A 27,631-nucleotide genomic window follows, 5' to 3' on the forward strand; every position below is an offset into this window, starting at 1 on the left:
AGAGAAAGCAAAAGAGAGAGAGAGAGAGAGAGAGAGAGAGAGAGAGAGAGAGAGAGAGAGAGAGAGAGAGAGAGAGGAGAGAAATAGATACTTGGTGGATTAGGAATCTGTGTCATTGATGTAACTGCTTTGTTTTGACCATCCTGGGATGTGACAAAGGTGAGAAACAAAAGCAACAGGCAAAAGCAAAACAACATCAACGTTAAACCACACAGTGAAAAGCTGTAATGTCTAACCTTGTGTGCATTAGTGTGTCTGGACACACACTGGTCTGACCAGTGTGTGTCTGGTGTGTGTGTGTGTGTGTGTGTGTGTGTGTGTGTGTAGAAATAAGGGGGTGAGGGCTTTCATGCTGTGTGTACCATCAGAACAAGGTCACTGATAAGACCAACGGCCCCTGACCCCACCATTGGTTTAGGGGAATAGTGGGGGACGGCTAGATCACTTCTTATCGTTTCTCATTCAGGAAAGACAAATGTTGGTGGGTTGAAACCCATTTTACAATCTAAATTCCACATTTTTGTACTGAACATATTCACTACTATATCTTTGTTACTTTTATGATTACATATATTGTCTATAAAATGAAGTATTTAACATCTCTGCTGTCTATGCTCTGAAAGATCTCTGCGTGCTGGTGTTGTTGAAAACATGTGTTTCCAGTTGGTAAATTCTCACTGTTATCTGTGAGATTGAGTCTGTTTGCAAGCACAGTTATAGATGTATTCTTTGCTTATAGTATAGTTATAGAAAAATGTGTTGTTTTGCACGAAACATACTCTACAAATATAGTTTGATTGATTGATTTTTGTCTTTCATAAAGTTCCCATTTAAAAATAGATATTTGCTACGAAACCCCCATCTCTTAAAAATGATGAAATCTCTATCAGGCCCCTAGATTTGGAATCATTTTCTTTTGTATATCAATAATAATACCCTTGTGGTTAAGATTGATGTGAAAAGGTTTTGTAAGACTTTGCCAAACAAAGGGAGACTCAACAATAAGAAGAATGTGTTGATATGAATTAATTTCACTTTCAATCTTTCAAAATTCTATCGACAAAGAGAAGGCATTTTTTCGAAAAATGCCTGAATTCATATTGGTTCCATTTTGAGAGGGGTTATAGTAATCTGTGTCTTAGCTTCCTGTTACTAGAATATTTGTCTAACAAATAACACTGAAATAAACTTGAGAACCAACTCTACCACCCTATTGTTAGAAAAAGACTCCAGACTTGTGTGGATTGAAGACGTGAACTCTTATTTGGATTCTACTGATTATCATTCATTCACCAGCATTTACCATTCAGTCTGTTAACCGTTAACTAACTACCAGACCTGAGCTACTCACTGCTTGTTTGCACTCTTCCTCAACCCAATCCGTTTGGGGGAAAAGAAGCTGTCCATTCAAAGTGGTAGTTTGTAGAAATCATTTGAACCCCTTTCATCAGTGGATAAACTGCCAGACTTCCTTCCGATAAGAAGTAGCCAGTGTCCAAGAAAGGCAAACGCCTGAGAAGCCATCTTCAAACAATAGCAGCATCACACAGAGAAAGCTTCTCAAAATGAATGAATGTCATGGAGATATTTGGAGTGTATCTAGCTGTCCTGGGTTGGTATCTTTTAGCAAGCTTGATTAAAATTAGAAAACTCTTTTTTCCAAATATTTTCCACTATTGAAATCGAAAATGAGAGAAACAGAGTTGGTCTTCAGAGTCTGCTGTGTACAACAAGACCTGCAGGGTTTTATTTTACTCAACCATTTGTCTTGCCTATTTACAGTTCACTGAATGATCAATTAATAAGTGTGTTTGGTATCAAATCTCAAAACTCACAGCATTTCCCCCCCCCCCCCCGCATACACACACACACACTCCACTGTCTCCCATATGTCTTCAGCTCCCATGATTACAGGTACCTTTTACTTTATCTCCACCACTATTCCACCCTCTGTTCAAACAATGAGGCTGTTTCATTCTGTAGATGGGGTGGGGGGGGTCGGTAGGGGGTGTGCTTGTCAACATTGGGTCATAGAATGTTTGGGGGGCATGCTCTGTTGCCTTGGTTACTGGGCCATAAGGGAAACCGCTCGACTCTGAAGAATCTCAAGGGTACTTGAATGACAAATGGACTGAGCTGGAGGAGAGAACGCCAGACAGACAGGCGGGTTGTTTTAACTTCAGGGATGGAAAATAATTATGGAAGGGAGAAGTTATCTTTATTTTAAAAAAATAATAATTGGGAGCTGAAGCGGTGGGGTTAAGTTGCACCGTGACCAGGGTTGTCCAAAGGAGGATGTTACTAGAAAACACATGCCGATCGCAACAGACATCAACAACTATCCAATCGGAGGACAGGGCGGCACTGTGTCTCTGGGGCCAAAACACACAGATCCTCTCAAATACAGGGGAAAACAAATGTCCGCAGAAAAATACACTAACTTCTCTAGAACATATAACCTGAAAAGACTAACTAAGCACCCTCCTGGACACGAGGAATACAACGTCATCATATTCCTCCAGCCCTGTCTGCTATAGTTAGAGCAATAGCCAGCGCAGGAAGGAGTCAATTCCTTTGTCCAGTCTCAGTAAGCTGATAGCAGAGAGCCTCCCAGTTCCATGAAAGCATACTCTCTCTCCCCTTGCTGTGACGTCACCACCTGAAGCCTTGCCCCTTTTACCTGATCTACCTATAAAGTTAGCACAGTGGAGTCCAGCAGGCAGATCATGGACAGCGCACAGACAAAACCAGGCTTCCCTCTCTACTAGCTGACTCGTCGCTTGCTTCCCCATCCACCACCACCACCACCACCTCCACCACCACCACCACCACCACCACCACCAACAACACCACCACCACCACCACCAACACCACCACCGCCACCACCGCCACCACTGGACCTTCCGACACCTCTGACCAATCGGAGACCAGGCAGACCAGACGCCATGTCGGCAGGCCTGGAGCTGATCGGGATCACCCTGTGCATCCTGGGATGGGTCATCGCCATCGTGTCGTGCGCGCTGCCCATGTGGCGCGTGACGGCCTTCATCGGCAGCAACATTGTGACGGCGCAGATCATCTGGGAGGGCCTGTGGATGACCTGCGTGGTGCAGAGCACGGGCCAGATGCAGTGCAAGGTCTATGACTCCATGCTGGCTCTGTCCCAGGACCTGCAGGCGGCGCGCGCCCTCACCATCATCGCCATCCTGGTGGCCATCCTGGCCGTGCTCATCGGCATCGCGGGCGCCAAGTGCACCAACTGCATCGAGGACGAGGCGTCCAAGGCCAAGGTGATGATCGTCTCCGGGGTGTTCTTCATCGTGTCGGGGGTCATGCAGCTCATCCCCGTGTCGTGGTCGGCCAACACCATCATCAGGGACTTCTACAACCCGCTGATCACCGACGCCCAGCGCCGGGAGCTGGGCGCTGCGCTGTACATCGGCTGGGCGGCGGCCGCCATGCTGGTGCTGGGGGGGGCGCTGCTGTGCTGCACCTGCCCCCCCACGGAGACCAGGTACAACCCGTCGCGCATGGCCTACTCGGCGCCGCGCTCCGCCCCGCCGCCCGGCTTCGAGAGGAAGGACTACGTGTGAAGACGGTGATTTGAGTTGACTTTTGTTTTTTGTATCAAGTGTTGTTGTTGTTGTGGTTGTGGTTTAAAGAGACTACTGGGTGGATGAGGAAGGGGGACAGACTGGTCCAGTGTGGACCAGGGCAGACTCCGAAAGGGCGCCAAGATGGAGGATGGGTTTGGTGTGGACGTTTTGAACTGTTAGGAATGTCTGCAATCGCTTTGACGTTTGGCCCCAGGCCAAAACGATGCTTTAATACGACTTCATTTTTGACAGGAACCAAACTCAATGTTTGCTGCAACTTTGCTGCTTTTACTTTTTTTTCATTTGATACCGGTGATTAAGCAAATACATATCCAACTCTGCTCAATCAAAACTCGACAATTAACGTGATGCAGTTTTTGTTTATTTTCATAAAAAAATAATTGCATTTATATTGTAAACAGAGAACATACATAATCTCGATGTCTTTCAGTATCAAAAACAAAATCTGAGGAAAGAAAAGTGTTTTTTATGATATTGCTGTGACTTTTTTACAGCTACTCATTGTAATGTGTGTTGCTAAATTAATGTTCTGTGAGTCTGTAAATACATTTAAAGTTGTCGTTTTTTATTTTTTACCGTGTCCCATCATCCAGGAAACTCAAACAGTGTAATTGAGATGTGTACGTATGGATTAATGTAGAATAAGTGGATGGACCAAGTGGACCTTGATTATTGATCCGTAGTCATACCCATGTCTGTGTCAGTGCCCCAGGGGACGAGGGAAGGAAGGTCAGGATGACGTGTGTGAGTGTATGTGTGTCTGTACATATCCAAAACTCATGAGTTGTTTCCATCAATAAATACTTTTGTTGTTGTTTTTTGTAAAAAAAAAAAAGAGTTTGTGTGGCTGCGTCTGTTTTCCACCACCTCACTGCTGTCCCCCAGTGACTCCTCTGAACCTGTAATCATGAGGTGAGCGCTGATCTGCTAATCCATCAGGTGCAACACCTTGCTGACTCAGGCCGATGACAAGACCACGATACGTGTACAGGTGTGTGTAAGAATAGCCTGCTGACATGCTATCCCGCAGGATACCTTACCGCCTACTTAACCGCACACGCTCTGAGCAATTAGCTGCAGGAACGCAACACAGTAGACCCCCCGCGATAACAGTGCAGTACAGGGCGAGGTCAAAACACCTTTAGGTTTATTTATACTAAAGAGCTATCCTGTAAATATGGTGAGACCTGTCAGGGTTTGTACAGAAGACCCACTCCCTGAAGCCCCCCTCTCCACAATAGTTTTTAAAGATCACCAGTTGTTGTAGAACAATCTGGAAGTACGTTGGTATTAAACATGACTGGACATTATGTTACATTTACATAAATGTTTATATAAAAGACCATCACTCTCTAAACTCTCGGTGCGAAGCCCATAATAACCTGGACCAACAGCAAACCATAATAAAGCCTTCCAGTATTCTGCTGCTGCGTGTGACTTTATCCTTTCAGTGGTGTGTGTGTGTGTGTGTGTGTGTGTGTGTGTGTGTGTGTGTGTGTTGGAAACATTACAAAGGCTGCAAGGCTGAAACATTGATGAGGACCTTATGGTAAATATGCGACAGGTTCGGGACTCACCCTAGGAGATGGTAACACTTCACCGGCCAACTGTCCCGTATCCATGTCACCGCCAACAAAGGGCCATGACATCTGGACAATGGTGCCTACCACCACTCAGTCTTCCGAGAGACTCCTGTGTGAATCCTGCCATTTATGATGCAGGGGTTATACCATGAATAAGCAGTGGCCTGCATCTGTGATAGAATGTTAGCGCAAGAATGATATATGCTAGTTAATAATTATTTTATTAGGGATCCCAGATAATTGAAATTGAACATGTGTGTTTCCCCTTTGTTGGTTCAATTCCACGTATGAAGGCTATTATTCTTTAGAACTGTGGGAAAAATGTAAAGATTAAATATAAATAAAAAAGGGTGTAGTAAGTCAATGAAACTGAGTCGACATAACTTGTTGTGATGACATCACTGGCAAGTGAGGTGTAACATTTCAACCAATCATGACTTCACGTTTCTGCTTCCCCTCATACAGGCCGACTAAGGCTAACGACTAAGGCTAACGGAACACAGTTTTGTCAAGCAAAACTTATTTGAATTTTCCTTAATCACAGTAAGACACACCCCTTCCAAATGATCCAATCAAATCTTGAGTGATCAAATCACATATTCAATGTTATGCCCTATAATTACCAATCTTTGGAAATTTGGAAATAGAAAATCGATCTTTCATGTTACTTTGTCTTATATATATATATATATATATATTCGTCTTATGTATGCTAAAATTACTCGTGAGGATCTTGAGTGTTTAGAGCGAAAGTATCAGTCTGTGCCAAATGAAACATTTGTTCAGCTACAAGACTGGAAGTATTGTTTCAGTATATTTTTCTCACTGATCCAGGGAAGTATCTGTGCTTGTTTGTCTTTACATGGTTGGCTCTGAGGAATTTACCATAATAAACAAATCAATTTCATTCTAATAGTCAGTGTAGCTCTGATATAACCCAGTGTGGACTGAAGCTGTGGTCTAGAACAGGGTTTAGCGTTTAGCGTGTCTCACGTAGCATACAGCCCTCTACGGCTCAACTACCCCTACATCGACACCAAATATAAAATCATTTCCATGGCATAATATTAATAACGTAGTGTCCTAGATGTTTAGAATAGATTAAGCTGACGTATACTGCTACATCTGGACTGAAATGTAATGAAACAACCAATAGCATACTTACGTTATACTTAACAAATATTAATGGTTTTACATAGTCATTTTTGTTTTGTAGGTTTTGTAGGTACTCAAAGCAAAATCCAGGTACCCTTCTGAAACCTGTCCCCAGCCCCTATTCTTCACCTAGCATCCACCTTGGTTCAAAACGCTGCTGAACGACAAATTCCTCATTCAATTCCCCCACCCAGCTAGCATTTACAGCCAAGATGGAACCAAGATTGAACCAAGATGGCCATTAGGGGAAAGAGGCCCAGGGTTCTCCTACACTCGGTGAGGAATCACTGCTCTAGAAGAAAGAGGCCCAGGGTTCTCCTACACTCGGTGAGGAATCACTGCTCTAGAAGAAAGAGGCCCAGGGTTCTCCTGCACCCGGTGAGGGATCACTGCTCTAGAAGAAAGAGGCCCAGGGTTCTCCTACACTCGGTGAGGGATCACTGCTCTAGAAGGTATGTAAACCTGTAGAAACCCGGGAGCTGTAAGCAGTAACTTATTAAGCATCTCTTGCCTGCTATGCTGCACAGCTGAGCACGTTTGACCGCTGATTGCCTGGACTCCCTAGGTTCTGTATGTAAATGAGCCCTCTTATTGTTCTCTTCGCCAGAAGGTTAAAAGTTTATTTAAGCTTAATCATTGACTCCTGTGTGGTTCTTTCACACAATCGTCAAGTTTTAGTATTTGGTATCAATCCTTGTACTAAATTGTGCACTCAGTTTTTACGTCTAGATATTGGAGAAGTTATGTTTTTTCCAAGATACAATAATTTTTATTTTTTTATTTTAATAATTTTATAACTTGAAATTGTCTATTTGGAGGGGTAAGAAACAGCTGAATGTCATTTAACAGCTGAGATAATAAAGTACCTTCCATTCAACTGACTTACCATAATGTAATTTGTATGGATATATTTGTTGAAATGACAATTCATTTTAATCTTTTTTTTTGAGGGGTGACATTCTTTTTCTGATAAGGCCAAACACTTAGTAAGGAAAACAGAAAAGGCCCAGAGGTTGGTAAAGCAGGGAATGAGAGTGAAAAAAGTTCTCTGTCTTGGTCTGGTGAACACAGAGCATGTGCCCCACACCCAGGAATGTGAAGGACAGACGGGTAACCAAGCCATCACACAGAGGGGGGGGGGGGGGGGGGGGGGCGGGGGAGAGAGAGGTAGGGTGAGAGAGATGGACACAGGGAGGGAGAGAGGTAGAGAGGGGAATGGGAGAGAGAGGTAGAGAGAGAGGGAGAGACAGATTGAGAAAGTGTGAGACAGACAGAGATGAGAGAGGAGTGTGAGGGAGAGAGAGAAGGGGGGAGAGGAGGGGGGGATGAGAAGGAGGGGAAGAGAGAGAGGCAGAGAGAGAGAGAGAGAGAGAGAGAGAGAGAGAGAGAGAGAGAGTCCTTTATCCCCCTCCCATTACACTGAGTGGACTAAACAGAGGCACTCTGTTACTCTGCTAGAAACCGAAACTCCAGGAGCATTCTGTCTAAACCCAAACCCCAGTGCACCTGACTCACAATGACCCAGCCACGAGATGGTCTCGTCTGGAGTCCTGTGTGACAGGCTACATGCCACAACGAGAAATCCGGGCAGTGGGAAGAATTCACATGGCTCCGACTTGATAGCGGTCAACAACTACTTAGATATCTCATAAACAAAATTCCCTCCATAACAAGAGGACCACTAGAACCAAAGGTTGTTAATAGCAACATATCATAGGATTGCATTCCCCTTTAATTGTGTAAAACAGAAGCTTAAAACCTAGTCGGACCTCATTGTTAAAAACTATGGTAGAGACTGGCTTCTGATAAACATTGTCAGACATTCCTTACCTAACACTGGTTTTATTTCTGGATGACTAAACATATGGCAGGGTAAAACATTTCCAATAAACTTCCAACGACCCAAAGTCTTGAATGCAAAATGATTGCCTTTGTGTTTAACTTCCATGACCATTACACAGAACAGAATTCAAACTGGCGTGAAATAAGCAAGTTCACAAAGCATGTGTGTAAAGATCATAGAGCAACTGTCTCTGAGGTGCCCAGAGAGAAGTAGATACAGGCCAAACATACTGAGCGTCCCAGGCACTTTGAAGTCATGCCCCAGATTGCAGAATTCCTATTTTTATTAGATACCTCCCTTTCATTTCTAAAGTTCATCTTCACCTTCTGTCCAGACTAATGGCTGCTTTAGTTTGATGTGTGAAGAAAACTACAGGCTTACCATGTAACTTTTTAACTGCTAATAACGTCTCACTGGATATGCTATTAAATGTTAGCAAAAATAGATTTGTAACCTTCTGTTGGGTTCGATTTACTAGTATAAATCGACTACTTTATTTATTGATTGATTTGCCTAGACGTAGCCCAGTATATTATATACAGTGGATTAAAGGCATTGTGTTGTACGACCTCTGATGTTCACATCTCATTTCACTTTTAATTTCCTATTTAGTTAAAAAGATCCTGAACACAAACTCTGGGGTTTGAGTCATTAATATAGATATTCCAACGACGAGATGAACAGAAACTAATTTTGGGAAGAATTGTTACTTGCTGCTACTACTACTACTACTGCTGCTGCTACTACTACTACTACTAACTTGCTCAATTAAGTTTAATTCTCTATTTTTGTGAGGCGTGTGATTGCAAATGCTCTCCTTCCTAGTTCCTGTGCATACTGGATGGTTTCACCGGAGGCATGTTAACACGGTTTTGATAGTCACCACCATCTGGTGGACAGACAGAGTAGTGGATCGGGCCCAACCCTTGATGTCACGTGCATGAGATTGGTTATAATACGTTTCCCTTGAGGATCATTCAATTATCAAATTTTTAGTTGGGACGATGATTTAGTAATCCTCACCACACAGCAGTTTCATTCCAGACAGTAGGCTTGTTGTTTTTAATTAAGATAATCCTGTATAGTTAAAAAGGATGCTTTTTTTCTTGAGTGACAAAGAATTCATGAATTGCTTAGTGATTGGAATTGGAAGAAAGAAGGCTTTAATCTCTGAAATGGAAGGATGAAACAGGGATTATATCACATGGTTCCAGGTAGTACAAAGCAAAGAACAGGGGTCCCACAAGAATCAGCAAAGAAATACCTAAATAAAAATGATATGATTTGCTCAACCTTAAATTTAATTATTACCAACAAACACAGAATTTCATTTTCCAAAACAAACAAACCATCCAATATTTTTATGACAAACTCAAAAAGAAAGAATCCCTAGATTATTACCATATTAGTGGAAATGTACCCCTAAAAACAAAACTAATCTATTTCATTCAAATCCTAGAAGAGGTTTAAAGTCATGTGGGAAACTAGCGAGCATTTCATTATAGACAGTGTTCATTATTCAAGCCGGTTTTTAACAGTCAAACACAAACATCATGGTCTGTAGTGTTCGAACCCCTGTGAATCTTCTTCATTCATCTTCATCACTTAAAGGACTTTGAAAGAAAGCACCGCTGTCATCTTCATAGACGATCGCCACGGTTTCCCCGGCGTCGGAAACAGCTGCACTGGTCTGTAAATAAGCCTGGTTTGGGAAAGAGGGAGGAAGGGGGGAGGACAGGGAGAGAGTCAAAGGGGGTCTTTATTATCAGTACCAACGTCTCTTTGAATACAAACTCATCCACTAAAATAACATACTTCACTCTTGGAAATTCAAGGGTCAACATCGGCCAATCACATTTTTTTAGGTGATGCATGCGCGCTTCCCCGGACGTGGCCCTGCCCGTGCCCACCTTCTCCAGCAGCTGCAGCCGCTCCTCGTGGAGCAGGTTGTCCTGGCGCAGCTGGCTCACTGTGGACTCCAGGCCCAGCAGCTTGTCCAGATGTCTGCGGTGGCGCTGCTGCAGCACCTTCACCTTCCTCTGGAGCTCTGACACCACCGCCTCCAGCTGCTCCTTGTTCAGCCGGCTGCTGCGAAAGTAGCTGGACGAAGAGGAGACGAGATGATTTATTTGGGGAGGTGGGGGGGGTCGCAGTAGACTTTAAAACAAAGATACAGATTTAAAATAAGGGCAACTGTACAAAGGACTTAATGAGCAATCATGAGTCACACAGATAAATAAAATTAAATAAATATCTAATCTTTCAATATTTCCAAATTAAATGAGAGGGAAAGTTTGTTTCTTATAAGCTGGAGCTCGTCTATCAGCCAGTCTGAGCTGCTCATCTGCAGGAACCCTATTCCACACGTTTTCTGCTTCCCTGATATGGTTTCAGAGATGAGTGATGGAGAACATCCAGGGCACACATTTTTTCACGATAAAACACAACCTACCAGTGTTCCTCCAGCTGTTTTTCCTTCGTACTGCAGTCAACAGTCGGCTTCGCTCCGTTGTCTTCTACTGCATCCATTTTCTCCACTCCGGTCCCCAGAGGAGTGGGGAGGGGGAGCAGATACTTGGAGACAATGGGGACGGTGGAGGCGATGGGCTTGAAGCCGAGAGCTGAGGACAACACCGTTTCGGGGGGGGAGAGACTGAACTGGCCGTTAACGGCCAACACGTTTGGGATTGTCTCAAAGTAGGCAATGACTTGGGTGACTTGATCTTGGTCGGCCATTGAGTACTCATCCGTCCCACCGGAGGTGACATGTTTGATGGCCAGACAGGGAGAGGACTTCTCAATCTGGGCGAGTGTGGAGTCTGCTATGGGAAGCTCGGGACCGTTTGTGAATCCATTGAGCGGTTGATCTTGCACTTCATCTCCAGAGAAGTCTGACACAACGAGGACTTCTGCATTCCCCTCTGTGTCGAGACAGGGCAAGCCCTCCACTGTGTGGTACAGGACAGCATGCATATCAAAGGTCTCCGCTGGTGGGTCGTTTTTAAAAAACCCAAGTGATTCTGGGTACTCGTGGGCCTCGACCAATAGGGTTGTTTCGGACTGGGAGGGTTCTACGTTCATGTCATAAAAGTGCAGTGTATCCATGATATTGTTCCGCTCGGTGTCTTCCGAAAATTCCGGTAAAGGTATCCTCAGATTTCTGTTACTTCGCCGATATTTACACTTCTTCTCGTCAAGCTCCACATCTTTTCGTTTCTAGAACAGAGATGTGCAATGTCAACAAATATGACAGTGTTTGAACTATGAAAGGCAAGTAAGTTTCTGCTAAGGAGATCGTATAATAGCCTACCTCTGATGCCTTGAAGACGGTTGGAACAGCATTGTGCTCAAGGTAACGAATACCCCACGATACCTTGAAGCAGGACTCTGTGAAATGTTCGTGGCAGATATATTGATGTTGAGACGGCATCCAGCCTTCACGACCCATGTTTCTCAACCACTGTTGTAGCCGTTCATAGTCGTGTAGAGGGAACCTTTAACAAGATAAAGATTGCATATTTAGACATTTTGAAAATATGGGAGATGGGCCCTAGTTAATACTGAAATATTGCAGTGGCGAAATTACCCACAGTCTGCATACCATGATCAGAGGTTAATAATAGACTGTAAATGTCATTCAGTATAAAAGGTCATAATACAAAAACCCTTAAGTAAAGTCATGACAACAATGCAGAAAGTGCAATCCCTTTTCGTCTCATTTAATGACCGTATCTAATTCAATCATCAGAATCATTCAATAGAGGCCTCTACAGTTCACGACAGATGGTCACTAGAGCCATCTACAGGCCAAATAACAATATTGCGTCCATTTAAGCTTTACTGACTAATTCGGCATTGCCGTTTTCAAGCTCGTTCAAATGGGATAAATACAACTAACTATAGAATGAACGACCCAAACTTTCAGCATAACATTTATAGACATTTCCACAATGGACGTGAAAATAACCGGATTATTAAATATGATCTAAATGTTTAGAACAGGGACATGCACTGCCTTAATTACAATGTCAGAGAGGGCATAACATCCCATGAAATAACGCTTATGAGACTAGGCTTACCACAAAATCGAAATACGCAGCGAAAGAATATTCAAGTATCCAACAACACATTACTCTACTGCACCACTGCCAGGGCAAATACAACATTTAAACAACTCAAGCAATGCATCAAGGAAAGTAAACGTTAGGTTTGTACTCACTTATAATAGCTTTTCCTTTTGTGCTCGTTTGTAGCGTCAGGTTTACAACTGGGAACAGAACAGTATTTGGGCATCTCTGGTGGTTTGTTGCCTAGTACTACTCAAACATTGAGAACAAGGTGATGCCAAGGTAGCGTGCTTTATCAACATGTGGCGCAGCGCTGACGATCAGCTGTTGACGCAAAACAAGCGTGTCGGTGACGTAAAACAGGTGCGACCATTGTTTTTAAAGGCTCCGTCGCATTTTCACGTCAGACAGTAGTTTATAATGTATATATTTCAGCATAAGTTAAATAACCCAAATGAGCAAATAAAGACCAAAACTTCTTTCTAAAAATCACTGGACGATTTTTTTTTATTCAATAACTCTCCAAACATGTACACGGAATATTTTTCATGATACAGTATATATACATACACGTCAGTGTATCTTATCTAAAAAGGTTGAGGGGCGTCTGGGGGTGGTAACTGTGCGTTTCAAGAGACGTCGGTGTGTATTGAAGAAATGGGACACAATGGGCCGACTAGTCACTTTGACATATTTGCGGACAGGAGTGCCAGCGGTGTTTGATAGACCGAAGCTAGATGGACCCCCGGTGGATGCGCGGCACCGAAGACAGAATGAACAGGAGAGCAGTAGGACCTTCCTGAGTAGGAAGCAGTGCAAAACTCATTGAATCAGTTATATGTTGGCGCCAGCTAAACATTCAACCAATAGCAAGAGCCTCTGGGGACTTAATACAACGGACCGCAGTCAGAATCTTCTGAGACCACAGATCCAAATTCAGCCTCTTTTTTTTGCAAAAATAAAAATATGCAATTTTATCAATCAACTTTTGAAAAAATATTAATTACCATCAAAATGTAGCTCTCGCCTAACTCCTCCTGTTCCTTTAGATACCTTGTGTCTAAACACGGCCGCTGCTCCTCCTCGTCTGAGGTAGGATCAGCTGCTGCTCCTTCTCCTGAGGTAGGATCAGCTGCTGCTCCTTCTCCTGAGGTAGGATCAGCTGCTGCTCCTCCTCGTCTGAGGTAGGATCAGCTGCTGCTCCTCCTCCTCGTCTGAGGTAGAACCAGCTGCTCCTCCTCGTCTGAGGTAGAACCAGCTGCTCCTCCTCATCTGAGGTAGAATCAGCTCCTGCTCCTCACATTAAATCTAACAATCAATTCAGCCCAGATCTTTGGTAACACACCAGCTACCCTATGCCATCCATTGAGGAGTACACATCAGTCTGGCCTTAAACATGGCCAGATGGGAACTAACAATGGGTAGTGTCGAGTCTGCCCAGTCATACAAACGCATGGGTGAGCAAATAAGAGTTTCAATTTTGTTTCGTTTTTTTCCTTCCTCAGTTTTCATTGGTGTGAGAATTGTCCTATTACTGACGGGACTGGTCTAAGTGATCTCTTCCCCCCCCCCCCACCCTCATCTCAGCAGCCGCCCTGCGTTTCCCCAAACTGAGCCCGACTCGCGGAGGACCGATGGGAGGGGTGGGGTGGTGTGGGGGTTTCGGTTAAAGCGCTGGAGGGGTGGAAGGGGCTGGCTGGTTGGGGGGGGTTGCCCCTGGTTGGGTGGGAGGTCGTCATGGTGACAGGAGGTCCAGGATGGCGTCTACATCATCCCCATCTGCATCAGCGAGTTGGCGTATGCCATGGGCTTGACGTTCGGATGAGGCTGTTGGGGAATTGCAAAGAAAAAAGAAAGGTAGTCAATATCTAAAGAACACACTGCAACATGCAACATCTTTGACATTATCGATTAGGATATTGTAGTTTGGGCCGATTTCAAACCAGTGGGAGAAACCATAAGCAATGTACTGACCACAGCTGTGAACTGATGAAATTCTGGCTTGAGATCGGATCCCCTGAGGTGGATATAGGCGCCTTTATTTCCCATCTGATCACTGAAAGAGACAAGAAAATGTATATTTGAAACGTTTGATCCTGAGGGAAAAATCTGTTCATAACAACATGAGTTGGGACAAATAACATTACAGTAAACCACAAATACAAACAATTCTAAAGGATGGAGTCAAACTCACAACTGTTCATTTATATTGGCACCGTAACAAAACACCTTTGTTGCCATGGTAACTGAAAAAAAGAATTGCTAGTTTTCGCACATTTTTCTGTACAACACTGTCACGTTTTGTGAGTGGTTGACAGGTTCCTAAATGCTCAACCCACTAATGTGCTAAGCAGTAGTCTCTCTCTCTCTCTCTCTCTCTCTCTCTCTCTCTCTCTCTCTCTCTCTCTCTCTCTCTCTCTCTCTCTCTCTCTCTCTCTCTCTCTCTCTCTCTCTCTCTCTCTCTCTCTCTCTCTCTCTCTCTCTCTCTCTCTCTCTCTCTCTCTCTCTCTCTCTCTCTCTCTCTCTCTCTCTCTCTCTCTCTCTCTCTCGTGCAGGTCAGCAGATGGATGCATAGATCCGTGTGCTTACCAGTAGTTTGGTGCAGAGAACACGGTGATGCACTTCCCGTTGTGGGTGACCTCGTAGCCTTCTGGCTTCACCTCGTGGCTGCGGATGATGAAGTCCAGCTTGTTCTCTGTGAGGAAGCGCTCCGTCACGTCTGGTCCGAACTGGCAGCTCACCCCCCGCTTGCTGACCGACCGTCCGTTCTGTGACCACATGCACAAAAGGTGGACCGGTGAAGATACATGGATCCATTTCAGGCCACAGAACACACTAATCCAGATTATATGTAAAATAGACTACAATTACAATTGGGTTTTTCCCCATTTCACTCATGAGTATGCTAGAAAAATTCAGCTAGGCGCCCGATGAGTGGATCACATCAAAATCCTACATCAGCGTATTAAAACACCACTGGATCTGGGAGACAAGGTACTAACCTGGGGCTGGGGGTCCGACCACAACAGGTCACACATCGGGCCTGGGGATGGAAAAAAAAACCAACACATTGAGAGAGCTGCACTCTATTCTGCGGTTTATTCAGACTCCAAATCCTAGAAGGCGACAATACCTGAATCTGGAGGCTGTCTGTTCCTTTCTATCTTCCTGAGGTCATCTAAAGTTACGCCATCTTCACTGAACAGTCCGCCGTGCATCACCTTGGACAGGGAGATGACATCATAAAGAATAGCATCAAATGGAACAAATCAGACAGCTACACATGCAATTATTAGAAAAATGATGACTGAATACAGATAATACAAGAGAGGAAAAACATGCCGTCACCGTGAGGAACAAACGTAACAAGGGTTGGGATTCTTTCCGTGTCGGCTTTGGGCAGTAGGAGAAGCCAGGACTCACCAGCACTTTGCCGTTGATACACTGGGCGAGGGGCAGCCACTGGAAGACCTCACTGAACAGCTGGAACATCTGAGCTGTGTACTTGGCCTTGATCTCTCCTTCAAACCCATACATCTGGTTCATGTTGTCCGTCTCGTGGTTACCTGCCGGTTGACACAGTCATTGTGGTTAGCTATTGGACCTATCTAATTGTGTTGGTTGCTATGCATATAGTTCAAGACAGAGTGGTGAACTCTGGTGGTTAAGTCGCAATCTTGAAGATCTCCTTTTTGTTCTTTTGGGCAACCTTTATGTCGAAAAAAACAGCAGCAAGCTGTTACAGAGTTGAAGAGTAAGGCTGTTGGAGCCACTCTCCCCGTGTCAGAAGTACCACTGCTGGGTGATGGAAGACCCATAACTAACTGCTTTGCTTGTGATTCGAATGCATGGCGCAAATTTCTTAACATTCATAATAATAATAATAATTCACTGCAAATGCAAGGGCTTTTATCAGTGAGCCACAGTCTCAATCAAATTGTGTTACCTCATTTGGTAACAGTGACTTATATTTAAATGAAAACCTTAGGAGATCTTCGAGATTGCGACTTTATATCAATCATAGTGGTGACCACCAGGTCTAGGCAATTTTCCTGATAGAACGGTATCTCACGGTTGTATACAATTATGACTGTTTCCATATCAATATACTTTCTGAAATAAGTATCTCGATATAAGCAGTCCTGTAATATTTTTCACTCTTGTTAAAAATTCTCTGCCACTGATCTGGGGTCCTGCCCAGATAATTTGATCTGAAGTCAGCCAATCAGTGTGATGTGCTTAAGGACATGGCCCAAGCCTTTAATAATGAAGGCGCTTAAATGGCAGCTAGTGCTACCACAGCAAATGACCTGGTTAAAAATAAGAAGTGCGGCGACTTAGCCGCTGAGGATTAGAAAACTAGCCTTATTCTCCAACTCTATTCAGTGTATGGAGGCAGAATAAATTACCTTTAGGAAACATGAAAGTCGATTTGTTGATTTTAAAGCTTCAATTGAATACCAGATCGAATTCCTGTTTTTTTTCTCTTTCCCTGCTTTTATATCTTTATGGTTGTGTGTGAAAAGCTTGGACTAAATAAAAATTGATTAAAGGCAAGGTAAAAAGTGGATTTTTCTTCTAACTCTGAAAAAATGTCCCAAACTATACAGGCATATGTTAAGACTATGAAGAAAAACATGAAATATGATGTAATTGCTCTTCTCAAGCAGGCTGGCTATGTGGCTCCATCTCCCAGGGTAACTGCTTGTCAAAGTAGTTTGAGGCAATTGATAGCCAGATATAATGCTGATTTAATAATTCCTTTTGTCTTATTGGCCAAGCTTAACCTACTAACACAAAGTTATGAATAGAAAGCATATGAAGGCTTTCAGTGACTCTAGACATTACAAGATGCACTCTCCCTTAATTAAACAAGTTGATTGTTTGTTACGGCTGAACCTTAAAAAACCTATATGTAACATGGTTACATAAAGTGAAGTGAAGGTAGCTATACTATGACTCCATCTAACTCATGAATTGGAATACATTGTGTAGTATAGTAAAGCAGCCCTCTAAAGAAGATTAAAATGTTGAATGTTTGAGAGAATGAGAATGTTTTTTAAAAATCGTTTAGATAAACCTTCTGATCTAAAAGGAGAAACCTGGTGGGAGGCACAGGAGCGTACTAACGCATCACATCGCTAACTCACCTCGAAGCAAGTGGAAGCAGTGCGGGTAGAGAAGCTTGTAGCCAAACAGTGTGAGAATCACCTCCAAGGAGAAGGAGCCACGGTCCACAAAGTCTCCATTGAACAGCTGAGTTCTGCCGTTAAGTCATTCCTACATTGCAATTTACGGCATGTGCCCTTCAGAGCATTCATAGAAAATTAATAAATAATAGTAGCACTAGAATAGAAGCAGTGTGATTCAGGAAGGATACATAGGGGTTGGAAGGTGATGGGAGACCATTCAAATCGAAGATGTGCAGAAGGTCATAGAACTGTCCGTGGGTATCGCCACAAATGGTTATCTTTTCTGTCTGCAGAATGGGAAAGAATACAAGTAAGATAACAGTACGACATTATAGAAAGACACATCACAGTAAGTAAGAATATATGCAACCGTATTGGAAGAAAACATTTAAACAACACTATGTTGTCGTTCTTCATGTTTCTGCTGCACCAACATGGTTTCATAGTAGGGATGGGCGTCCAGTAGTGTGCGATCTTAAACCGGTTTATAAACCGCTGGTTGTTGCTCCTGCTGCAACATGTACGGTCCGTTTTTGACACTGTCTCCATAACTTCGCCCATAGTTATTTAGTAGTTCTATAGGGTGCAAAAAATTAGTGCAAAAGCCTGCATAGCTTGCACGTCCACCATTTTCATTTGGCTCTAAAAGTCAATTTCTTTTACATTTTTTCCGCAAGATCACAAACCGAGTTCCGGAATCTTAATGAATGAATTCAATCTTACTGAGGAAAATTTGGATTCCACTGAAAGAATTACTGCTTTAAAAAGTTTAAACCGTCACCAGCTTACCTCTTTTAATGTGACTTCAACCAAACTTGGAAGTTTTGAGAGAAGGTCCTTAGCTGAGATCAATATCTGAAATTAGATATTATTATAAATAATAAATCATATGTAAATAAATTGTTTATATCTAATTGCAATGGTAGGGTATTTTCAATAATTTCAACAAGGGTTTACCTGATAAGCACATTTCCTGTGTATTTTCTTTTGGTCCTTGAACCAGTCCACCATTTCGTTCATGAACTTTGCCGTGACCTTCCCATCTTCAAGCTTGGGCCCAGTGTACTCGTCCTCAATGGCTGCAATAGAAGTTAAAGCCTCACCCATTAGTTCATCATGACAATGAAAGAAAAATGGATCAATGCGTGTAAATCACATTCAATAAAATACCTTATTTTTTGATGCAATGAACCCGGAGCATTGTGAACCACCAGAAAACAAAACACAAACTGCTCGCACCATAGCGCATCAGTACCTCCCAAGTCTGAATCAATCATGCTGAAACCGAACCAATCATATCCGAAAATCCAACAACACAGTGGATTCAAACTTCCCATCGATCTTAAGTGGGTACCACACAAAGATATAATTTAGATAATTCATTGATCATTCATCATTTATACAAATAAGTACCAAGTTTCCTTAGAAACTTTTTTAGAAACTTATGCTACAATACGGGCCACCATATTTGTACATGTGAAACGCTTATATAGGAACATGGAACCAGACTTACTCATGTTTTCTATATCTAGAGAGTCCACAACTGATTTTTTTGTCTCATCGCTGGCGATGGCTCTCTCAAAGGCCTTCTGTTTCACAATCTTGTTACACTCCTGGTACTTCATCTTTGCGTCCTTATCATTGGGTCGAACTTTGACTACCTAAAAACAAGGAAATGGAAACAACACGTTCAAAATTCATAGGCTACTGCACACTGGGCCGGTGCTAATCCACACTTTTATGCAAATGAGGCAGTTTACATTTAATTCAGATACAGCTCATTAGGGAGCATTAAGGGATTATGGCATTTTACTATCCCTACAGCAATGCACATGTTTAACAATTCTTAACATATAGGGGAGGACGACCATTGATATCAGTCCCCTCCACACATAACACCATTTGGATAATTGTGGGCCTAGTGTCATCACAAAGCTCTATTAATACAAATTAATGCATTGTGTGCCTGCCAATAACTTTCCAAATTCTCACTAGGCCTGCCGTTATGCTGGGGGGCACTTTGATGCCATAAGCCTGCTATATTTATACATCCTGAGATGCGACCAGAACTATAGGCAGCTTATTAGCTGTGGTATGGGTGCCGTCAGACATGGATCATCATCTGTGGATTACAGGGGTAATCTCGGGTCTTGGCAGCTTGGGGCATGAGGAGATCCAACCGCGTGACGACACAGCCACAGATGGAGCATGGCAAGCCAAATGATCACAAGGTGTAAATCTTAACACGTCTGATGAATGCCAATTGTGGAATGTGAAGATTAGGATACAAACTGGAACAGTATTGTTACAGGTCAAGATTTTGTTTATTCCATTTTCATAATGGACTAGTTGTGTGGAATCAAAAGAAAGGATAATCTTTTAAAAGAAAGGGGGGCTTGCATGGCCCAGCCCGTCTCAGTTTAGTATGTATATTGCACACATCATCAGAGGATGCCAGTTCAAGTTTCAGCTTGACCCACCGTCTCATAGTCCTTGAGCGCAGCCTTGAACTTGCCCAGCGCCATGTTGGAGGTGGCTCTGCGGTAGTAGCCCTTGATGTAGTTCTTGTCTATCTCCAGGGCCTTAGTAGCATCCGCCAGGGCATAGCCATAGCACTCTGTGCGCAGGTATGCCAGGCTTCGGTTGCTGTAGTAGACAGCATTGGTGGGATTGACCTCCACAGCCTCCGAGTAGTACTTGATGGCATTCTCATAGTCTTTGTCTGCAAAGAACGAAAGACATGGCTGTTTATGTTAGTATGCATGCTTTTGTTCAGGTCGTCATTGAGGGTAGAGGCTTTTAATAATAAGTTTATTATTATTATAAGTCATACAGTACGTTGAAATTCGAAAAAAGCTTTCACAGCAATTTATGCATGGAGAAAATTTAGAGTAGGTATGTGAATACCTTGAGAGACATTTTGAAAGATGTGACAGTGACAGAGTCCACATTGTTAACTGTTATTTTTGGGGCTTGAGTCACCATTTAATAATACATCGCGTCTACGAACATCGAAATGAAATCACCTACTGCTGCCTTTGCATGTATATGTGGGTCGTTAATATTCAAATTAAGTAATCAAGTATTTGGTGTGTTGTGCTGCCAAAAATATCTGTACGCTCATCCTCAGACAGAAGTGCACTCATCCCTACTTTCTCCTGGACCAGTTTCAAATCAGCAGAAATTGCAAGAGACCACCGTAGGTGAGCCTGCTGTGCAACAACATCCATCGTGCTCGTTTATTCTACAATAAGGCCATGACAGAATAACGTTATTGGTTTCATAATTTCATTGAACAAATTTAACCTGTATTATGTGGATGTTTAAGACGGCGGATAGACAATCTGCCTAAACTTTATATAGCAACTTTATATGAGTGAGTAAGGTATTACATGTGATAATGCGCGCCGCATTGTTAAAAGTTATTCAACATTAACCTCCCAACAGCAACATTGAGGACGTGATACATTGCGAAATATGGGCTTTTGAGAAATGAGAAATACACTGTTTAACTGTCAACGTGCAAGTCCTTAGACGATATTATTGCCAAGTGCACTGGATGTAGTCCAGATTGCTGACTTGTTCTCCCATGTGCCCGCAGACAGAATCTTCTAGGAGGTTGTCTTGACCCGACACTTGGGTTAACTTTCTTAGTCAGACAACACGGAAACATGGTTCAAACCCAAACGACGGAATTTACTTAAACGTCGGTGCATAAGAAAGAAAACAACCAACGATTAAACCAGTAGCAGGCCACCGTCCACGGCATGCGTGACGGCATGAAAACACGTTAGCACTTGTTAGCATCAAATGAATGGGATTCAGCGCTAGCGAGCTTAGCTTAACGCTAGCAGCACGGCTTCGGTTTAAGCGCTAAGGGGCATCAGAAGCAAACGGATCATCTTCTGAATCGTTCGTATACACTTAGTCCAATAGCCACGTTTCTTGTGAGACATGCACTTGTCAGAGATACTGGCTGTTACCTTTGAAGTAATTGTTGGCCTTCTCCTTGAGTAGCTCTGCACTTTTATCTTCCTCCGCCATCTTCTCCACACTGCCGTTTACCGCTCTGTGCGCCATTGGCTGCGCACTGCAGTCGCAAAACCGTCGCAAAGCGATGCTTTCTTTTCATAAAGTATTTTGAAGGCACATGGATGGATCCGTCTGCCAGCATGAATGGTAGAATACATAATAAATATGTATTATTGTATGTATTGAAGTCAGCTGTGTGTAAGAAAAGACAAAAGTACAAATTATTAGCGAATTATAAGTACGAATTAGCATGGCGCATTATTATTTCAGTCACACCGCGTCCGTGACCGTTATGGAAAATAGCAATTATTGCTTTAAAATGTGTTTATTTTTGTAATTTTCGAAAAGCTGTTCGCTAAAAATTCGTATACATTCAAGGTTTAAAAAGCATCCGCACAATAAGTAGGATAGTCACTGATAGTTGTCACCCAACAGGGGGCAGTATAAGTCTCAAGGCATTGCGCCTTTTGGGCCACGGCCTTGAAGCGCCTTGATTTACTGTGAGGTTAGCCAGAGAAATGTTGTAGTTGTGACGAATATGAAATAACCACCTCATTAGTTGCATATTACAAAAATGAGTCATATGGGAATGTCTTTTTAAATATCTAATAGTAATATTCCAGAAATGTTTGGTTGTAGTCATTTCATGGTCTCCCTCCAAATGCCCTAAAGTTTGAGGATGTAACGGTAGCGTCTTTGGGTCCCTTACCGCCACGTCATGGAATATGGGTAAGAAATTGGCAGGTGCCGGTATCGACATCAACAACCTTACTTGCAAGGTTGTGCCATCTGACGCACCCCTGCCCCACAATGTTTTTGTCAGACACGCAAAATTTAAACAGAAACAGCCACCTGTGTGTGTGTGTGTGAGTGTGACCCAGACAACATCCCCGTTTGGTCACCTGCTGTGACTCACTGGCTGACTGATGTTAATGACTCACACAATGACCTTCCCCCCCCCCCCCCCCCACCCCACTATGAAAACACACACACGCACATGCACACTTCCAGTGCGTGTGCGTGTGGGAGTGTGTGACTTCGCTTTCTCTCTGGTGCACTATAGGTGACTCGCCTCTTCTCCTAGCCATAGCACGTCTAGCTCGCTGATGGATTTTTACGACTCGGAAACTGAAACAAAGAAGCTCCAGGAGAGAGGAGAGCGAACAAAACCGCTGAGTGTGGCGCCCCCAGGTAGAGTAAACTCAGACGGTGAGTGGGAGAGACTCAGTGGGCGGGCAAGCTTTGAGGCTGCTGGGTGGAGGGCCGGTGGTGAAGGCTGGTATGGGTGTTCTCTTGGGTATTGTAAGCATGACACAGGTTATGGAGGGGAAGGAAGGAGGGAGGTGTTTCTTGAGAATGTGAAAACAAACTGAAGTGAAGATTGTGCATGGTCTGAGTTTATAAAGTTTAAGCGATTAGGTTGGAGATGGTTAAGGAAGATTTGGTGAGGGTTTGGTGTGGTGATAGTCAGGGTCTGAGATGTTAAATAACGGTTTAGTGGGGTTATGGTCAGGGTTTGGGTTGGTGATATTGAGTGTGAGGATCATTATGGGATAGGAACCAGAGAAGTCTGTAGAGTCGTACTCATGTGGCCCCCTGAGTCTCAAGGCCAGCGGGTGGGTAGGGGAAGCCAGAACAGTAAATGGTTTTATTTCCACCCTGACTCTATCTCCAGCTCCATTCCCATCTCACTAATGGGTCTTTGACTTTGGGGAGTCTGTGGGGGGGGTGGGATATTTGAACCATGTGTTTTTCCAGTGGGCAGGGCGGGAAGGATTTAAAGTGAAATTAAAGATAAACTGGCTTAAAAAAAAAAGGGAAAAAAACTCCACCCTTCCTTCTTTCTCTCGATTTCTCCTCCTGATTGGTTGATGCTTTGTCTTCATTCGGTCTGATGAATGGTAACAGTCTGTGTGACCTTAACAGGCCAATGATCATTCACATTAAAGGGCGGCTTACGGGAATCTTTCCCGAATAACTCATTGGAATCTTCTGCTTACTCTTCCTCTTTCTTCTGTCCGATCCCAAGGCAGAGGAGTGTAAATCAGCCGTGACACACCACATGTTGCGTCTGATGCTGCTAGACCACAGTAGGGTCTCCCACCGCAACCCTCACCCCAACCTCGGAGCCTGCAACCTCCTCTCCACCGGCTCTGTCCACACTGTCCACACAGAGTCAAGTAAGTTTAGGGTGGGGTTTAGAGAGAAGGGTGCGGTGGAGAGAGATGCATCTCAAAAGCAGCTACTCTTATAGCGAATAAGATAAGTTGACGTAAGGAATCAGAAGGAAGGACTGTACAAAAAGGATAGAAACCAAAACAGGAACACGGGATCAGAATTAATCCACACAGGGGACCAACATTTGACTGACGAGACACAAGCAGGACAAGCAGTTCATGGTGCCTGGATGTATAGATTGTGACAATAGTGGTGAGTTGGGAGCGTTAGGAGGTAGAAGTGTAGATTGGGAGAGAGAGAGAGATGAGTTGGGGAGAGGGGTGAGCTGGGGGATGTGAGTTGGGAGGGAGAGGGTGGGGAGTTGGGGGGAAGAGGGTGAGTTGGGAGAGGGGTGAGTCGGGGAGATGGCTGAGTTTGGAGAGAGGGGTGAGTTGGGAGGGAGGTCTGTTGGAGAGACGGGTGAGTTGTGAGAGAGGAATGAATTGGGTGGGACAGGGGTGAGTTGAAAGATAGAGGAGTGAGTTGAGTAGGAGAGGAGTTGGGAGAGATGGGTGAGTTAGGTGAGGGGATCATTGAGTGGATGAGTTGGAGAGGGGTGAGTTGGGGAGGGAGAGGGGTGAGTTTCAGAGAGGGGTCAGTTTGAGAGGGGGTGAGTTGGGAGAGAGGGCATTGTTGGAGGGGTGAGTTGGAGACAGGAGGGTTTGGGGAGGTGGTTGGTTAGTGTGTTTATGTGTAGTGGAGTGTCTGTTTGCATTATTTAGAGGTTTGTTTGAGTTCGAGGGCAGTGAGTGACTGATATCCAGAGCAGTAATCGCTGATTTGTCGAGGGGGGAAAACGTGCAGTGATTTGTTTTGTTTCCGACAGCCAGGCACAAGACTATATACGTGCCCCACAAAATCCAAACACTGTATTTTCAGTCTATTAGTCAATTACACCAAGCACTTTTCACTAGTGCATATGAATGATTTTGCAACTTCTTTATTGCATGGACATATACATTTTTTGACCAGGAGCCTTCAATGGAGCAGAGTCGGTATTGCATTTCCAGATTAGCTCATTGGTTCATGTTAATGTTTTCTCTGTAACCCTATACATCCCCATGTGTACACGTTAGCGAGACGTTAAAGTATAAATCTAGGCATACTCTGAAAAGATCAACAAATGCATCTGCACACAATCCTGATCTGGGGTCCACAGAAATGTGCATTCAGCTTGAGTGGGAAACGCTTCATAGCATTGTTGGCAGTTGACAGTTTGTGGTATGAAGTTGATGAGGAGGTTATTACGAAGATTTGTAATTCTTTTTTTTTGGAACGTTTATGAAGGTTTATATATGTAGGCCTGCAATGGTAAATGCTTAAATACGGGAAATCGCTAATAAACCCTCTCCTACTGTCTGTATCCTTACAGCGAAAACTACAACTTGAAAAAGCATAAATAACCGAGACGTAGTACCAGATGCCCTTTCCTTAAGTGACTTACAAAGATCCTAAAAATAGGAGCTGGTTCATTCACTGGCTTCAGTGGCTAATGGATTCTAAAATACTCCTTGGACGTTGACAATGTTTTTCCAGCCTTCTGTAATTTAGGAAAAAGTCAAAACAAAACCCTCAGTGGCTCTTGGTCCTCTGCCAGGTTTGCTGGTAAAGCAGAAAAACTGAGTGTCTGTCTGCTAATGTTTACTATAGAGGGTTTATTTTGTACTTATTCCCCACAGTACAGCTGTATCCTGAAGCCCCACTGAACAGTACCACCGCTCAGGGCTCGAGCCCACACAGATGGAGTGTGACGGACAGCCCAGGGTGGCTAATAGTAGCCTAGCCTCAAGCACAGATTATTTTCACAGTGAAAAAGACAGACATGAAAAAAGAGACGCGACTTTACTTTACTTATATTTCCTCCCTTGATTGAATTACATCTCCCCAGACCTGGCTGTTTACCAGGGGAGCCAGCATAGTGCCCCCGCTCACTTTATCTAGACTAATTGTGAAGGCCACACACAGAGGAAAAATGCAGTACTTCAAACACGGATCCCATGAGCATGTCTTCCCTCCGTGTGAGTGTTTCTTCTGTCTGACTAAGTAATATTACATCCAGATTGAGCTTCCTCAAATATCTGCTTCTTTCTTATGTTTATGTCTCATAGCCCACTGTCTCCTTTTTTCCCAGGATTTACCCCCAAGTACATCTCTTCAGAAGTCTCTCTTTCTCTCTCTCTCTTTGATGTTTACCCTATTGGTCCCTCATTTATATTCTTCCTCCATATCTTCCCTTCTCACTCCCTCGGTGAAGGGCCAGTGTGTTTGATCTGTGTCGCACACAAGAGCAAGCGATCAAATACACACACCCCAAACAGGAAATGAGAAACTCAAGCAAACAGGCCCACGTCAGGATGCGTCTGAGAGAGAGAGAGAGAGAGAGAGAGAGAGAGAGAGAGAGAGAGAGAGAGAGAGAGAGAGAGAGAGAGAGAGAGAGAGAGAGAGAGAGAGAGAGAGGGAGGAATGCAGATAGACGGATGGAATGTCAGAAAGGCATTAGGGTTCAAACATGGGCGATTTCACAATGATCATTAGTAGATATGAGTCGCATTAAAGCAGAGACCTAGGCGGGGGACAAAAGTAAATATCACCACTCAGCATTCAACATCCTCACCTAAGCTCTCTCTCTCTTTCTCATTCTTTTTCTCTTCCTCCCACCTCTCTCTTTAGTCTTCTGTCTCCATTTTTCCCACCGCACTCTCTCTCTTTCTTTTCCCACCGCTCTCTCTCTCTCTCTCTCTCTCTCTCTCTCTCTCCAGAGGTGGTGGGCGAGACAGTTCACAAAAAGAGGCTCCAGACAGTGTCTGTCTGCATGGTCTTTTTTTAACTGGTAAAAGCTGCCCGCGTGCCACCGGGCCTAGCCTCACACCCACATCCAACAGTGGTACTAACGTGTTAGACCGCAACGTGCCTGGGTTGGTCTGCAGCGCACACCTTATAAAATAACGCTGCCCTTGTCTGCGGCTGCCACTGGCTAGCTTAGCTTAGCTTGGCGTCACCGGTACACACTGCGGCCGGCCCTTTCATCTGTTGTTTTCACGCTAATGCACTAGTGCTAACGGTAGCTACGACCTTGTTGTGGTGGCAAGTTTATTTTTCATGACATCCTTCTCTGCTTACTGTTTATGAGCAATGAACCAGAGAGAATCACACACACACACACACACACACATACACCACAACACAGACACACACGCACACACACACACATACTCAATCCCTCACTGACACACAAACCACACGCACGTACACACACTCACTCAAACACACACACACTCACACTCACACTCACTCTCTCTCTAACCCACAAACACAAACACACACTCACTGACACACACGTGCACAGACGCTCACTGACACACAAACACACGCACGCTGACCAGCTTTCACGCCAAGGGGAACCGCCATGCAGTGACTCACGATGTGTGAGGACACAGCTTTCCCCTGTGTAACCCGTGGTTGGGTGAGGATGGCGTCCGTGGTGGGAGAGAGCGATTTAGAGGGACAGAACACAGTGGACTGTGACGACTCGACAGGTAGTCAATAGGTATCATTTTGGCAGAGTACAGGAGTTAATAGGTGGGAATCGCGATGACTACAGTGTTAATCAATTATGTGGAGTTATGGCAACTGCAGTGGAGTAAAACCACTCTAAAGTAGCTAATAGATTTAAGGTGGTAGGTAGAACAGAAGTAAGGTAGAAGAGCAGAACTAAGGAGTTAATAGATGGAACTGTGGTGACTGCATGAGTCAATAGATCGAGGATGGTGTGTCGAGAGAGGAAGAATATAAATAAGAGTAATCCCATGAGGGAGAGTTTAGCACCGAAATCTATTCCATTTTTCGTCATCCTTCATTTGCTCTTACATATGATAATAAGATTAATAATGCTAATGATAATATATACACAGGTTTGCCTATTTCT

General features: G+C 43.8%; 3 protein-coding genes across 3 annotated transcripts; 1 reads left to right on the forward strand and 2 right to left on the reverse strand.

Moving 5' to 3' along the window:
* The first annotated feature begins 2,741 nt into the window (after positions 1 to 2,741).
* Positions 2,742 to 4,430, forward strand: LOC311342536 (claudin-3). Its single transcript, XM_084467364.1, has one exon. It carries the CDS (start codon positions 2,946 to 2,948, stop codon positions 3,591 to 3,593), a length of 648 nt encoding a protein of 215 aa, XP_084323490.1. The 5' UTR covers positions 2,742 to 2,945; the 3' UTR covers positions 3,594 to 4,430.
* Positions 4,431 to 9,393: 4,963 nt separating this feature from the next.
* LOC311342627 (THAP domain-containing protein 5-like) lies at positions 9,394 to 12,507 on the reverse strand. Its single transcript, XM_084467487.1, has 5 exons — positions 12,418 to 12,507; positions 11,509 to 11,692; positions 10,651 to 11,414; positions 10,109 to 10,298; positions 9,394 to 9,900 (listed from the first exon to the last, which is right to left on the reverse strand). The coding sequence occupies exons 1-5, from the start codon at positions 12,489 to 12,491 to the stop codon at positions 9,787 to 9,789; spliced, it is 1,326 nt and encodes a 441-aa protein (XP_084323613.1). The 5' UTR covers positions 12,492 to 12,507; the 3' UTR covers positions 9,394 to 9,786.
* A 246-nt stretch (positions 12,508 to 12,753) lies between these two features.
* Positions 12,754 to 21,537, reverse strand: ppp5c (protein phosphatase 5, catalytic subunit; the record flags this gene model as incomplete). Its single annotated transcript, XM_084466650.1, has 13 exons — positions 12,754 to 14,092; positions 14,240 to 14,321; positions 14,855 to 15,033; positions 15,268 to 15,308; positions 15,399 to 15,486; positions 15,689 to 15,831; positions 17,416 to 17,521; positions 17,646 to 17,744; positions 18,247 to 18,312; positions 18,415 to 18,536; positions 18,971 to 19,118; positions 19,938 to 20,179; positions 21,441 to 21,537. 13 exons carry the CDS (start codon positions 21,535 to 21,537, stop codon positions 14,030 to 14,032), a joined length of 1,476 nt encoding a protein of 491 aa, XP_084322776.1. The 3' UTR covers positions 12,754 to 14,029.
* Between the last annotated feature and the right edge of the window lie 6,094 nt (positions 21,538 to 27,631).

Source organism: Micromesistius poutassou (assembly GCF_964030765.1).
Source record: "Micromesistius poutassou genome assembly, chromosome: 4".
NCBI lineage: Eukaryota > Metazoa > Chordata > Actinopteri > Gadiformes > Gadidae > Micromesistius > Micromesistius poutassou.